General features: G+C 34.4%; 2 protein-coding genes across 7 annotated transcripts in view; one reads left to right on the top strand and one right to left on the bottom strand.

Moving 5' to 3' along the window:
• Positions 1-12,407, bottom strand: part of LOC141455712 (pseudouridylate synthase RPUSD2-like) — an 880,316-nt gene extending 867,909 nt beyond the window's left edge. For all 6 annotated transcript variants that reach the window (XM_074130995.1, XM_074130994.1, XM_074130993.1 and 3 more), the window contains exon 1: positions 12,069-12,407. In XM_074130995.1, the coding sequence (XP_073987096.1) occupies positions 12,069-12,407 (339 nt within the window). The remainder of the gene's footprint in view (positions 1-12,068) is intronic.
• A 208-nt stretch (positions 12,408-12,615) lies between these two features.
• Positions 12,616-14,193, top strand: LOC141455713 (ADP-ribosylation factor-like protein 2-binding protein). Its single transcript, XM_074131003.1, has 6 exons — positions 12,616-12,756; positions 12,827-12,925; positions 13,325-13,431; positions 13,585-13,670; positions 13,820-13,916; positions 13,997-14,193. The coding sequence occupies exons 1-6, from the start codon at positions 12,726-12,728 to the stop codon at positions 14,078-14,080; spliced, it is 504 nt and encodes a 167-aa protein (XP_073987104.1). The 5' UTR covers positions 12,616-12,725; the 3' UTR covers positions 14,081-14,193.
• Positions 14,194-14,197: the final 4 nt, after the last annotated feature.

Below are 14,197 nucleotides of genomic sequence, written 5' to 3' on the forward strand. Positions count from 1 at the left end.
GTAACTTATGACAAAACAAAGAAAACTGCCAAAAATCCCAACCTAAATCCTAGGCACTCCTTTAAAATACATCCTAATCGCATCAAAAGACCTAGAAGGCAAATAAAACAAAAAGACCCTCTTGTTTCAGCACAAGATGCTCATTCTCCTATTCCTGGTCCCAGTGGTCTCGCACAAGACGACTGACTTAAGCAAGACTTATGGTATTACCCCTATCAAAATACAAGATTCTTTTGTGATTAACCAGACGTATACATATATGCACAACATTGATTTAAAACTTCTGCAAACAGAATTAGGCAACATTGAAAGATCACTGAAACTCATTCGAGCTAAAACGCAAGACGAACACTATATTAACATTATCAATTTACACTTGAAAAACACAAAAACGAAACTAGCCCACCTGCACTCTAATTCAAAACGAGCTAAACGAGGACTTATAAACGGACTTGGAACCGCAATATCATGGCTTACTGGTAACATGGACGCCAACGATAAAGCTAAATATGACGATATACTTAAACAAGTTCAGACCAACGAATATCACTTAGAACATAACGTTGAAAAGCAACTGACAGTTAACAAAAGACTTATAGAAGAATTCAATAAAGACCTCAAAATTATACATTTAAACAATCAAAAAATAACTGACTATTTTAAACTAATCTATAACGAATCTAGTGCCCTAGAACTTAACCAACAACTCTCATTTCTATTTGGTACACTCACTTTAATATACAACAAAATAAATGATTTAGTGACAAGTATAGAATTTTGTAAAATAAACATCCTACATTCTAGCATTCTAACTCTTGAAGAACTGGACATCATGGTTAAAACTTCTAAAGTAAGTTTAATATCAAAAGACTTAGAAATATTATGGCAATTGGGCACGGTACATTGTTCTATCCACAATGATTGCATTTCCTATTTTATACAGTTTCCGCTCAAATCCCTAACCTACGAAACATTTTTCCTTCTTTCCTATCCTGTATTTAAAGGAAAGGAAATCGTAACAATTCATGTTCATCCTTCGCTCGTAATAAGAGATAATGAGTTACTCACAGGTAATTGTGTCTTAATTAATGAAAATTATTATTGCAAGAATATAACTTTAGTTGAAAACAAATGTGTAAATCAAATATTAGAAGATAGAGACTTAAATGATTGTGAATTATCAGTTATAAAAAATGTATCTCCATTTATAAAATTTATTCCTATTATAAATCAATATCTAATGTATAATGTTACAAAAATTATTGTAAATATTAATTTTCAGAATTTTACTTTGAATCCGAAATTTGTTCAATTGATGTATCTTAACAGCTCAGAGTATTTATTAAATTATAGTAAACCTTATGTATATTGGGAAAGCAATGTTATGCCTCCATCTGAAGTACCAAAATTCAAATCTTATACAAATTTTACTTTCGACCAAATTCATGAAGCCAATATTAATGTTCAACCTTTAGAAACAATAGATGAAATTCATCTTGATGACCACATATTTATTTACTATTTGTTTATCGTAATATTAATCTTTTTAGCTGTTGTAATAGTATTCCAGAACAGATACTGTTGTGAGAAAATATGCAAAAAAGCAGATGCAGTGCAATCTGAAGTTCCAGTTCATGAACCTGCTGCTGATGGGAAAGATCATCGCTACCCGAGACTACCCGTCTGAAGCTGAGGACAGCCTCAATCTTACGGAGGGAGGAGTTACAGCAATGTTCACAGGAGCCAGACACCTCGAGCTGACTCCGCAGAATCACATTAATATATACACTTAGTTTTCCCACATTACACTCTTATACTCTTATGCTCTTATGCCGCTTATGCTCATGTTCTGATGTTCTCTTAATATTTTTACACGCTCTCCTGCAATTGTATTCTTATCAAACCCTCCGAGCTGTTAACATCTAATTTTGCTGTTAAATAAATTTTTTTTAAAAAGCTCTTCTCTCTTTCAAATATCATAACTTACGACTAGAACCAGTGATGAAAACTTTGGGAATGTATTTGGATGGGAAACTCCTCTGGAGGACTCACATAGAATATCTCATAGCTAAGTGTGAACAGAGTCTGAATATTTTGAGATTTATGAATCATAAAATGTATGGAGCAGATATAAAAATATCCTTGATGATATACCGTCAGCTAATTCGCTCCAGGATTGATTACGCCTGCTTTCTCTATGGGGATTCCGCTCCTACACATCTCCAAAAGATTGACCGCATCCAACACAAAGCCCTTCGTACATGCCTGGGCGCTCTCAACTCAACCCCCATTAACGCCTTACTAACGGAGGCGAAGGAACCTCCTTTGAAAATAAGAAGGAACCTACTAGCCTCGCGCTACATCGCTGACAGACTGCCCTTGTTGAATCAACCCGTCATTCAGAAAATAAGCAGACTAGCTCCCCGAATCCTCACTGAAAGTTATTGGTATAAAAAAAGTACACCAATTCTTGTACATCAGTTCTGGTCTCTGTCGCAATTCATGCTGTCCCTACACCGGAGTACCCATCTCCCAACATTTTCTTTTGACCTTGAGTGTACACTGGGAGCTCCAGAATGTGTCATAACTAACTTCTACCAATACGATAAAAGTATCCCTGAATCGGCAAATAATGAATACTTATCGGCAAAACTAAATGCCAGGTTCCCAAGTGCGTACTTCCTCTACACTGATGGGACTAAATCCCCTGAAGGGGTGGGATGTTCAGTGCATGACCCGCAAACCAACCTCAGTAGACTATATAAGTTACACCGCCATGCCTCAGTCTTTTCGGCTGAACTCACTGCCATCAATAAATGCGCAAATCTAGTGGCCTCGTCAGAGGCACAAACAGTTGTCATACTTTCTGATAGCAAGAGTGTGCTCAACAAGCTTAAATGCCCCGGGTATAAAGCCGATTTCACGGTGCTCGAAACTGTCCACCTCCTGAAGAGAGCGGGTCTTAGCGGAAAGACAGTTCGATTGATATGGATTAGGGGCCACTCAGGGATAACTGGCAATGAAATTGCAGACTCTAAGGCAAAAGAGGCAATACGCCTGGAGAATCTAAAGCTCGAGAAACTGTTACCTTCAGATATAAAGAACTTCTCTAAACATTCCTACTACAGGGCATGGTCTATAGATTACGAAAAATCAAAATATGCCAAAGGTAAATTTTACACTTCACTGCAGCCGACAATACCTAAAAAACCGTGGTACTCTGACTTCGCAGAAGGTAGAAAGTTCACTACTACTTTGATACGACTGCGCTTCAACCATAACTCTCGCCCCACCATCTCAGCCGTATAGGAATTTCAGTCCCTCCAATTTGCTCTTGCCCTTCTGATTAATGCTGCACGAGACCGAGACGAGGCGAGACTTTATGCAGTCTCGATCTCGGTCTCGGTCTCGGTCACTCAAGTCTCGGTCTCGGTCTCGTCGAGATATCTCGGTCTCGGTCTCGGTTTTTTGAATTTTTGTTTAAGTATTAAAAGCGGTTTGCTATTTAATAATCTTTTCAAAAATGTTATTATTTCCTAATAATTATTTTAATTTATATATTGGTAATGAAAATGTGTGTAAAAGAAGACAACTACTTACACTTCAATGCATCATATATTACTATTACTGTTATATATCTTTATATAATTTCAAAAAGATGTTAAAAACGCGCCAAATGAAAGACCCAAATAACATATCTGCCTGCTATAACAAGTCGATTCGTGAAATGAAAAATACACCTCCCAACAAACTTCCCGCTCCATTAGTTATGGCTGTTGGTGAAGATAAAGAATCTGATGATTCACCTTTTGACGACGACGACGACTGCATCAATATTTTTGCAACATTTGCTCAAAAATCAGCAAATATCACCGAAGCATGGAAGACAGAAATAATTAATTACACCAAATTAGACCAAGCACCAGTAGACGTTGACATTTTAGAATGGTGGAAAACACTTGAGAATTCCTTCAAAAATTTGTCTAGAATGGCGAAAGATATTTTTAGTATCTGTGCAACTTCAGTGCCATCGGAAAAATTATTTTCGCAAGCTGCGATGATAATGACCAATAGAAGATCTTCTCTAACTTCTGACTCAGTAAAAGCTCTTTTATGTATCAATGCTTGGGCAAAGTGTATCTTAAAAACGAAAATTTGTGGCAATATTTTTTAGGTGCATAGATAGTCTTTTTTTTCAAATTCACTAATTCCTAAATTCTAAAATATAATTCAAATAATATCAAAGTTCAAAGTATTAGATTATTAATAGTGAAATTTATGAATTTGAATGAATGAATGATATGAATAGTGAAATTTAGTGAATTTATGTAAAAATTATGTAATTCGAAGGGGGCCGCCACGGTAGCCGAGCGGTGCGAGATCTGCGAAGCTAATGTGTATTGTGGTATTGGGTTCGATTCACGGTCTTAGGCCTTGGATTTTATTTAATGGTTAATATGAGAAATTTACAGTAAAGTATGTTTGCTAGTCGCCTCCGTCCGCGACACCTAATTGGTAGTTGGACGTAAAGCCCCGCCTGAAAAAATAGGCGATTACTTTACTTTGCTTACTTTACTTATGTAATTCGAAGTCAAATAGATGTAGTAATATTGAACATATATAATAAAATCGTATCTTTTAATAATTAATTCAATACCCGTAATGATTATTTATTAATAAAGAACACAATTTTATAATTTTGTAGCTAAAAATTAATATTTGAAAAACCGAGACGAGACCGAGATTTCTCGACGAGATATACGAGGGTTGTTTGAAAAGTCCGTGCAAAAATAAAAACTACTTAATTTTTGGGGGTAAACCTTTTTTATTTTTCAACATAGTCTCCTTTTAGGCTTATACACTTCGCCCAACGCTGCTCTAGTTTATTGATCCCTTCCGAATAATAGGATTTGTCCAAGTCTGAAAAATAGCCATTCGTTTCTGCAATCACCTCCTCGTTTGAATAAAATCTTTTTCCCGCCAGCCATTTCTTCATATTGGGGAACAAATAGTAGTCCGAGGGAGCCAAGTCTGGAGAATAGGGGAGATGTGAAACGAGTTGGAACCCTATTTCCATTAATTTTGCGACCACAACAGCTGAGATGTGAGCTGGTGCGTTGTCGTGATGGAAAAGGACTTTTTTGTGGGCCAATCGTGGGCGTTTTTCTTGCAGCTCGGTTTTCAAACGGTCCAATAACGATGAATAATATGCACCTGTAATAGTTTTACCCTTTTCCAGATAGTCGATGAGGATTATTCCTTGCGAATCCCAAAAGACAGTCGCCATAATCTTTCCGGCCGAAGGAACGGTCTTCGCCTTTTTTGGCGCAGATTCCCCCTTGGTAACCCATTGTTTAGATTGTTCTTTGGTCACAGGAGTGTAGTGATGTATCCATGTTTCATCCACAGTGACGAAACGACGCTTAAAGTCCTGCGGATTCTTCTGGAACAGCTGCAAACCGTCCTTGCAACACTTCACACGATTTCGTTTTTGGTCAAGCGTGAGCAATCGCGGCACCCATCTTGCGGATAGCTTTGTCATGTCCAAATGTTGATGCAAAATATTATGTACCCGTTCATTCGAGATGCCCACAGCACTAGCAATCTCACGCACCTTCACTCTTCTGTCATCCATCACCATATCATGGATTTTATCAATGATTTCTGGAGTAGTAACCTCAACAGGGCGTCCAGAACGTTCAGCGTCACTTGTGCCCATATGGCCACTCCGAAAATTTTGAAACCACTTATAAACTGTTCTAATCGAAGGTGCACAGTCACCATAATGTTTGTCAAGCTTCTCTTTAGTCTCCTGAGGCGTTTTGCCTTTCATAAAGTAGTGTTTAATCAACACACGAAATTCTTTTTCGTCCATTTTTTGAAAATCACTCGACTTCCTCGATTCAAACGAATGCCAAACACAAAGAAATAGACCGATCTGGCTGAAACTTGGTGTGTGTTCTTCCAAGAGATGCTACTAACTAAACATAACCTCGATACGCGCCATTGGTGCTATCTCTCTGACTTTGCACGGACTTTTCAAACGACCCTCGTACATATACATTATATTCAGTTCACATATACCTAACTTTTTAGGAAATGTACACATTTTACGGTAAAAGTGTACATTTCCCAAGAGTGTACATTTACCGTAACATTACCACGTCGGGGTAGACCGGGAAAGTTCGAGAATATTGTATTGACACCACTGTATAAAAATATCAGACAAATTACAACAGCAAAATTCAAGGACATAATTGAACTATTACAATGTACTATATGCCACCGGAACATCATGATTTCTTCAAATCCCTTTCAAACACACAAAATGCAGATGAGTAGTAAATTGTTTTGTAATTTATGTTTGTAATTATGTACGTTATGTTGTCAAAAAATGTTTTGAATCGCACGAATTATGTTTTTTAAGTATTGTAAAAATACGTAAAATAAATTGAGTATTGTTTTATCCAAATTGAAACATCTTTAATTATGTTGAATGGACTTGAGCTCCTTCAAATTTTATAACGAACTTGGTTGTTAATTTTGAAAGTGGCCTAACTCCATTCTTGGTAAGAAAACGCTTATTATTCTCTTAATAATTGCCATTATTTTAATAGGAACTATAAATTTAAGACCTTTAGATACACTTAAGCAGTATGACTCATTAGTATCCTGTACGTATATTTGCATTGAAACACAAATCCTTAAATGTCTCAATTTAAGTATAAATGGACTTAGGCCACTTTCAAAATAAACGGCTCATACATATAATTTTGTAAGCGGACCCTGCTGGCTTTTAATCAATTCCCAAATTGGCCCACAATCATTCTCGATCATTAGATGAAGGGCAACTATAAAACCCAAAACGTAGAAAAGCTATTCAAAAACGTTTAAAATTACGTTTTTCTTTGTGTATTTGCCGAACATCCTTCTTGTATTTTTTGGCCAGACAAATTATGAAACACACAACTATATCTTTCCTCGTCAGTTGGTGCAATTAAATTCAGTTTCTTGAATAGCCATTATTTGCTACCAGAACTCAGTGAAATATAATAAAGAGACTTTTGAATATAAAAAGAAAAAATTGTAGTCTTTAAATTTATTAACTTAACAAAGAGAACAATTATATTTTAATCATAGAAAACAAAGTCATAACTAGGAATAACACATGAAGAAGGCGATAATAGCTGAGAAGATGATGTGCTCGAAAAGATAAAAATTACACAAGAAAAAAGTATTCAATTAGAAATAAGGTAATCTGTAATATAGCTGCTAAAATTTAATCAAAATAGATTAGGTGACAAATAATATGGGATACATAATACGAGGGTCGTTTGAAAAGTCCGTGCAAAGTCAGAGAGATAGCACTACTGGCGCGTATCGAGGTTATGTTTAGTTAGTAGCATCTCTTGGAAGAACACACACCAAGTTTCAGCCAGATCGGTCTATTTCTTTGTGTTTGGCATTCGTTTGAATCGAGGAAGTCGAGTGATTTTCTCACGCTTGACCAAAAACGAAATCGTGTGAAGTGTTGCAAGGACGGTTTGCAGCTGTTCCAGAAGAATCCGCAGGACTTTAAGCGTCGTTTCGTCACTGTGGATGAAACATGGATACATCACTACACACCTGAGACCAAAGAACAATCTAAACAATGGGTTACCAAGGGGGAATCTGCGCCAAAAAAGGCGAAGACCGTTCCTTCGGCCGGAAAGATTATGGCGACTGTCTTTTGGGATTCGCAAGGAATAATCCTCATCGACTATCTGGAAAAGGGTAAAACTATTACAGGTGCATATTATTCATCGTTATTGGACCGTTTAAAAAACCGAGCTGCAAGAAAAACGCCCACGATTGGCCCACAAAAAAGTCCTTTTCCATCACGACAACGCACCAGCTCACACCTCAGCAGTTGTGGTCGCAAAATTAATGGAAATAGGGTTCCAACTCGTTTCACATCCCCCCTATTCTCCAGACTTGGCTCCCTCGGACTACTATTTGTTCCCCAATATGAAGAAATGGCTGGCGGGAAAAAGATTTTATTCAAACGAGGAGGTGATTGAAGAAACTAATGGCTATTTTTCAGACTTGGACAAATCCTATTATTCGGAAGGGATCAACAAACTAGAGCAGCGTTGGACGAAGTGTATAAGCCTAAAAGGAGACTATGTTGAAAAATAAAAAAGGTTTACCCAAAAAAATTAAGTAGTTTTTATTTTTGCACGGAATTTTCAAACGACCCTCGTAAGTAGTGCTAGAAATATCCAAATTACAAAGGCGCAGTCAGCTACCTTATTTAGACTACATTACTAGAAATTGATCAACTAAAACAAATTTGGAATCCACTAAATGCTTATCACCCAAAACACGAACGATAATTTGAAACTCCCGCTATATGAGCAAGAATTTTGACCTAAATGTTTGTATAATAATTTGTTTAATTAACCGAAGGAGTTACTAAAATTGTGACATACTTTAAAACTTCAATTTTGCTAACTTTTGCTTAAATACTCTTTATTTCCCAATTAGACATGGTACGAAATAACGAGCTCAAGGTTAGTGTGGAAATCATGAGTTCGAATTGTTTTATTTGCCCTTTTCGTATTTATTCCTACTTCGCTCACTGTCTAGCGATGAACAAGAGAACTGTCTGAAGACCGGCATTGCTAAAGAAAGCCTTTTCATAAAACATGCACACATTCTATGGTGATAGCAATAAATGCACAAATCAAAATTCTTTTAAAAATTTTCAACAGATCTGCGCAGCCGTAATTGGCTAATTTCAAACCTTGTCCAATTAGTTGAATGAGGTTTACTGCACACATCTTTAACAGTTATTACGTCCCACGATTCTCACTTTGTCCTGGAAGTTTTCACGAACTAGTTGAAAAAAATTTAATTGGAACATTTCACTTCCAGTTGGAATAAATCGTAAAGAAAAGCAGTTTGAAATGCTGTAAATGAAATTCGTCAGCTTATTCAAATATTCAAAAGGCAGTGCAATGAAGACGAGGTGAGTTTGAATTCACTTGAGGTTAGACCAATTACTTTTCGTTTTCAAGATTCTAAATGGTTGATAGTGACGTAATATTAACTAACGCGAGATTCTCAAGCGCACATTCAACCAAGAGATGGTCAGGTGCAGTAGAAGTTGGAATAATTCGAAGTGTTGGGGCAAATTTGCATCTGATAAAGATCAGTTTAAAAAAACTTATTAAATTTTATTTTGAGTTGAATTACTTGTTACTACCTTTTTTTCTTTTTTGTATACTTTTTAATCGAACAAACAATTAAACTCTTTTAAATTCTCTTAAAAATATTATTTGTGTTCAGGCAATCACAAACCATGCACTCCAATTAAAACTTAATTTTCATTGATTATCATGGCCCAAATTAATAATCTGTACAAGGAATATTTACTATTTTTTGCGGAAGATTTTATCATGTACGTTTCCCATTTAGGTACAAGAAGAGCCTCTTAGAAAAAGTTACGAATTTTCTTTCCTTTTTGTTTTAGCATTTCATTTTTAAAAAAAATTCCAATAATTGTTCTTAAATTTTTTAAAATTAAGAATACGTATGAAGTGGATGAACCATGATATCTATCTACCTGGTAAATTAATGATGTCGGTAGTACCATCAGAATGAAAGCAGTGTGTAATAAAATGGGTCTGATCTACATCAAAAGCATACCAAGCCAACGTAAATTATGCCTTTGTTGATTGGTTACATGCAAGCAAGTATTTCTACCTACGTCACACCAAGTTTCCTTTCTGTTATGACTAAGATTCAAGGGTGACTCTACGAGTCTCGTAGTTTCTACTAAATAATTATATGGAACAAGTGTGAACTGCAGCCTAGTTTCATTACGTACTTTAATTTTATTAATTTTCATTTCCATAGATACTGATAAATTCAAATTAAGTGTCTTGGTCCCTCTGAGTAAATAGAAGAAAAAGAATTAAAAACACTATTTCTATTAAAACATTATTTACAAATGTATACTAGATATTTTCAAGAAATTTAGTGACTAAATAAACTAACATGATGGAGGGATGCTAGGAAGAACTCGGACTAAAGGTTTAGAATAGGCGACATTATTATTAATAATGAACCACTGGTCACCTCGAATGAACGAGTGAAATTAATTTAATCTTTAGCACTATAAACTATAAGATAAACGTTCAACTCGTTACTTAACCAAGCAATGTTAAAACACGAGCATTTTTTAAGAAAGATAATTTGATATACATAAAAATATATCTCATAATCAGGATTGTTGGCGCCTATGCCCACAAATGTACTGACACTTCCCTCAAATGTCACATAAATATACCTCATTACAGCAAACTTCAGAAACAAAATAAAGTAGAAACTCTTTAAGAAGTAAAAAATTATGCGTCAGAAAATTGTATTTTACACCCCTTTCAATGGATATTATTTTATGCATATACAATTGTATTATACATTATTGACACTTAATTTATTATAAACATTTTTTCATTATTATAACCTAATAATTGGACATGGTGTAAAAATATTCCCTTTTTTTAAATCTCTTACAGCAGTTTAAAGAAATGATCAACAGGAGCGCTAGCTTTTAGCATTAGTTTTAAACTCCAATGAATCAACTAAATAAAATCATTAAAATTTTTACACTTCTGAACAAATAATGTAATCTTGTAGATGTTATCATAGAGATGTAGATCTAATAAATGTAAACAAAATGAATAAGGAATAATTTTCTTATAACAAATTAATGCCACTTTAAGTAAATGTAGAATTTTCCAAATCTTTTGAATTAAATTTCATAACAATCTATAAAATCAAAAAATTCAAATAAAGCAACTAAAAACTATTATCCCGAGGACACTGAAGGACAATCTAAAATAAAGTAGAGGCGTAAATCCACTAATAATTAAAGAAGCTAGGAACATTAATCCTTCTGATTTCACTATTGGGGTCAAATGTTTCTTTTAATACTCATTCTAGAAAGCAATGACATTTCTTATTGGTACAGGGTGGAAAGAAGAGAAAAAAACTCCTACACAAAGAGGATAATTGTATAGGCAAATGCGCTTCACCATGCTAATGAAGCTCGTTTGCCCAGTAGTCCTCGCATTAGAGGTTTCTTGTACTAGATGCTGAAGCTAAAAGGGCCAAATAACACAATTTTCTTACCAAAGTAAAATTCATTAGTTTAACGTCTAGGTAGATTGGGTTAATTAGGAGACAAATATTTACGATAAACGTCGAACTAATAGTTTTCATTTGTAAAAAAAAAAGAAAAAAAAAGTGTTTTGGGGCCTAGCCAACCTCTATTAATAATTAAGTTTTGGCCTCTGAGAATGTTAAGTGACCTCCCACGCTTTATTGTTTTGCAATAATGTTGCTACTAGGACGCAAAGAATACTATAAGTTACATTGTCCGGTAACATATGCAATTAACTTGGTTGTAGGGCTGATAAAAACGAGATGAACCGAAAGTTCAATATGTAATTTGGGCGTTTAGTTGGAGAAATTATTATGAACCTCTTCCAAATACCAGGTAACAAATAATTTCTACGAAACAAAATTACGTAATATACGTAAGTATCCCCTTCCTTTGCATACATTTTAAAAATCCGCCTTATAGCATAAGGCTTTTCGGCTTTTATTATAGCCTTATTTATGACAAGTAAGAGTAAATTAATAAAAGGAAGTTATTATGAACTTACAAATAAAGCGATTTGATTTGGAAATCTGCCCATTACTTTCAATACATTAAATTTCTTTTCTTTTTTTTTATCTATCCGTGTAAGTTAAAATGCATTTTCCTCTCAGGTAAACAGATCGACATTACAAGAAGTTCCCCGGGATTTTGATCCTGAGCATGCTTTAGGAATGATCTTTACTTTTGCAAAAATTAATGACGATTCGTATTATAACGGTAGATCTAATTATTGAATTTTAAGTGTATTTATGCAATAAAATTAGGAAAATGCAATATATTATATAGAAGCGAGAGCTGTGGAAATAATAAATTCCTTAAAAATAAAATAACAATGATCTGTACGATTTTAAACACTTACCTTGTTTTCCACATTAACGGTCTCCTCTAATTCCGGCTCGGAATAACAATCCTTCATCACAAACATTGAATCTTCAGTTGAAACTTGATGACACTGGGTGCTTACAGAAGCTGTAGTAGAATTGACAGTTTCATGTTTGTCTTTTTCTTCTTCATCCTGAAGGTTTATCTTGTCTAAATATTCAGACATGTTTACTCTTCCTGACAAGCTTAAATCGTTACACAAATACAATAAACTATTTGAACGATGTCTCTTTAACGTATTAAGTCTGATCACACTTTGCTTAAAAAGCAGATTTGTACATTTGGTAAAAAATAATAATCGTCTTAAAGGAATCATAAAACTGACAAGAAGAAACGCTAGGACGTTTTCTATCACCAAAAAATTATAAAATGGCAAGAGATTTCATTTAAGTTATAAAAATTACAAATCCAGGGCAATTAGCAAAGAAATATGAGTTATGAACCGCATGTAGGAGGTTTCAATAGTGTTACCGGTTTCTGGCAACCATAACAAGTTTCGAAAATGATAGCAGTACTAGGTTCATAGTTCATGTATGCTCCTTCTTTTGGAAGCTGACATATGATTTAAATAAAACGAAAAACCTTTGAATGCTGTGAATCATCAGTTAATATGAAATACAAGTAGTACCAGAAAATGGCACAAAACGAATTTAAAAAGATGAAAGGTAGTTTTTTATTTATTATTTTTCAATACATGCACTTTCATTTCAGTTTCTTAAGCTTTTTTTGTGCTAGATTTATCACTTCATGAATCACTAGAGGACATCAATATTAGCAGTGAAGCAATTAGCTCATTCGATAAAACAATAGGATTCATCGAAGATATTATAGTGGGTAAGCAATTATGGTTGATTTTTTAAGTTTATTTGAACAGAGTTGGGCATACTTTAAAATAGAGAGTGATTTCGTTTACGACCCAACAAGATCAATTTTCTCAAGTATGATAGTGTGTAGATTGTTAGTTTGCCTGTGGGTAAGCGCTAAGCCAAGTAGTTGCACACATCTTCTGGAAGCCATATATGTAAGTTTACACGGCCACAAGTGTTTTTAGGCAGGGATATTGGCATGGACGCTATGATCTCCAAAGAAGTAAAGTCCACTTCCCCCCTACAGAATAGGTATCCTATAAGCTATACTGCTTTTTGCCCGATCTGATAATATTGCAAAATTTTATTTAACCGTGAATGTTTCTTGTTAAAAATTAAACTTGCAGGCTTATTTTATACTTTTTAGAGGAGAGCTTTCAGAAAATACAAAGACAATTTTTGGAACAATACTGGGATCAGTTTGATGATGGAGAAGAAAATAGATTAATATATATGGATATATTTCAGAATTATGTAAGTGATGTTAATACGTTCCTTGTTGGAATGAGTTAAGATCCTGTTTTTCTCATTAACAGTAATTTGCTAGACGTTCATAAAAATTGTCATTATGGTAGACAGTGTAATTAAAATTACTGAGGCAACTTTACGGAAATAAATTGATTCTAGGTGAAGGTTGTAGAAAGACATATTGAAAAGAAATTGAAGGAAGCAATAACCAACTTTGACATGGGACAATTATACGAAGAATTGAGGTGCTTTGTCTTCATGTTTCTATCACATATAGATTTATACTTCTATTTTGCTATTTCAGGGATTCATTAACTTATTTTAATTGAAAGTCCTACATTTTTGTTCACATATGTTAACAGTAATTAATTAATGCTCATCTACAAATGTTTAGAAAAAATCAAGATCATCTCGATGGAGAAGTATTTGAAATGTTATATACTCTGTCCGACTTTAGTGCCTTTAAAGAGATGATACTTGATTATAAAGCTGTAAGTAAAATGTATGATACTATAGTTGTGAATATCATAATGCAGTTGTGAATAATTCCGATTTAATCTTGTTTCTACAGGAAAAAGAAGGAAAAATAGTTGACCTCACAAAAGATTTAAGTGTAATTTCCTTATCTCATCCTGGCAAGATCAACGTTTCTTAAAAAAAGTCAACTCAATTTCGTCTATGCACTTTAAATTCCTATAAAATATAGTCTGTTTTTTTATGTAGTATTTATTATATTCATTTTATATAAACGGTGCTTAACAATTGCAATCAA

Source organism: Rhodnius prolixus, unplaced genomic scaffold (assembly GCF_049639745.1).
Source record: "Rhodnius prolixus isolate KJV_2025 unplaced genomic scaffold, Rpr scaffold_4, whole genome shotgun sequence".
NCBI lineage: Eukaryota > Metazoa > Arthropoda > Insecta > Hemiptera > Reduviidae > Rhodnius > Rhodnius prolixus.

Excerpts from the sequence above, each read along its gene's own strand:
- LOC141455713 (XM_074131003.1), top strand. The coding sequence starts at position 12,726 with ATGGCACAAAACGAATTTAAAAAGATGAAAG. Across the intron at positions 12,926-13,324 it reads CATCGAAGATATTATAGTGG|AGGAGAGCTTTCAGAAAATA; the intron begins GTAAGCAATTAT and ends TATACTTTTTAG. Across the intron at positions 13,432-13,584 it reads TGGATATATTTCAGAATTAT|GTGAAGGTTGTAGAAAGACA; the intron begins GTAAGTGATGTT and ends AATTGATTCTAG.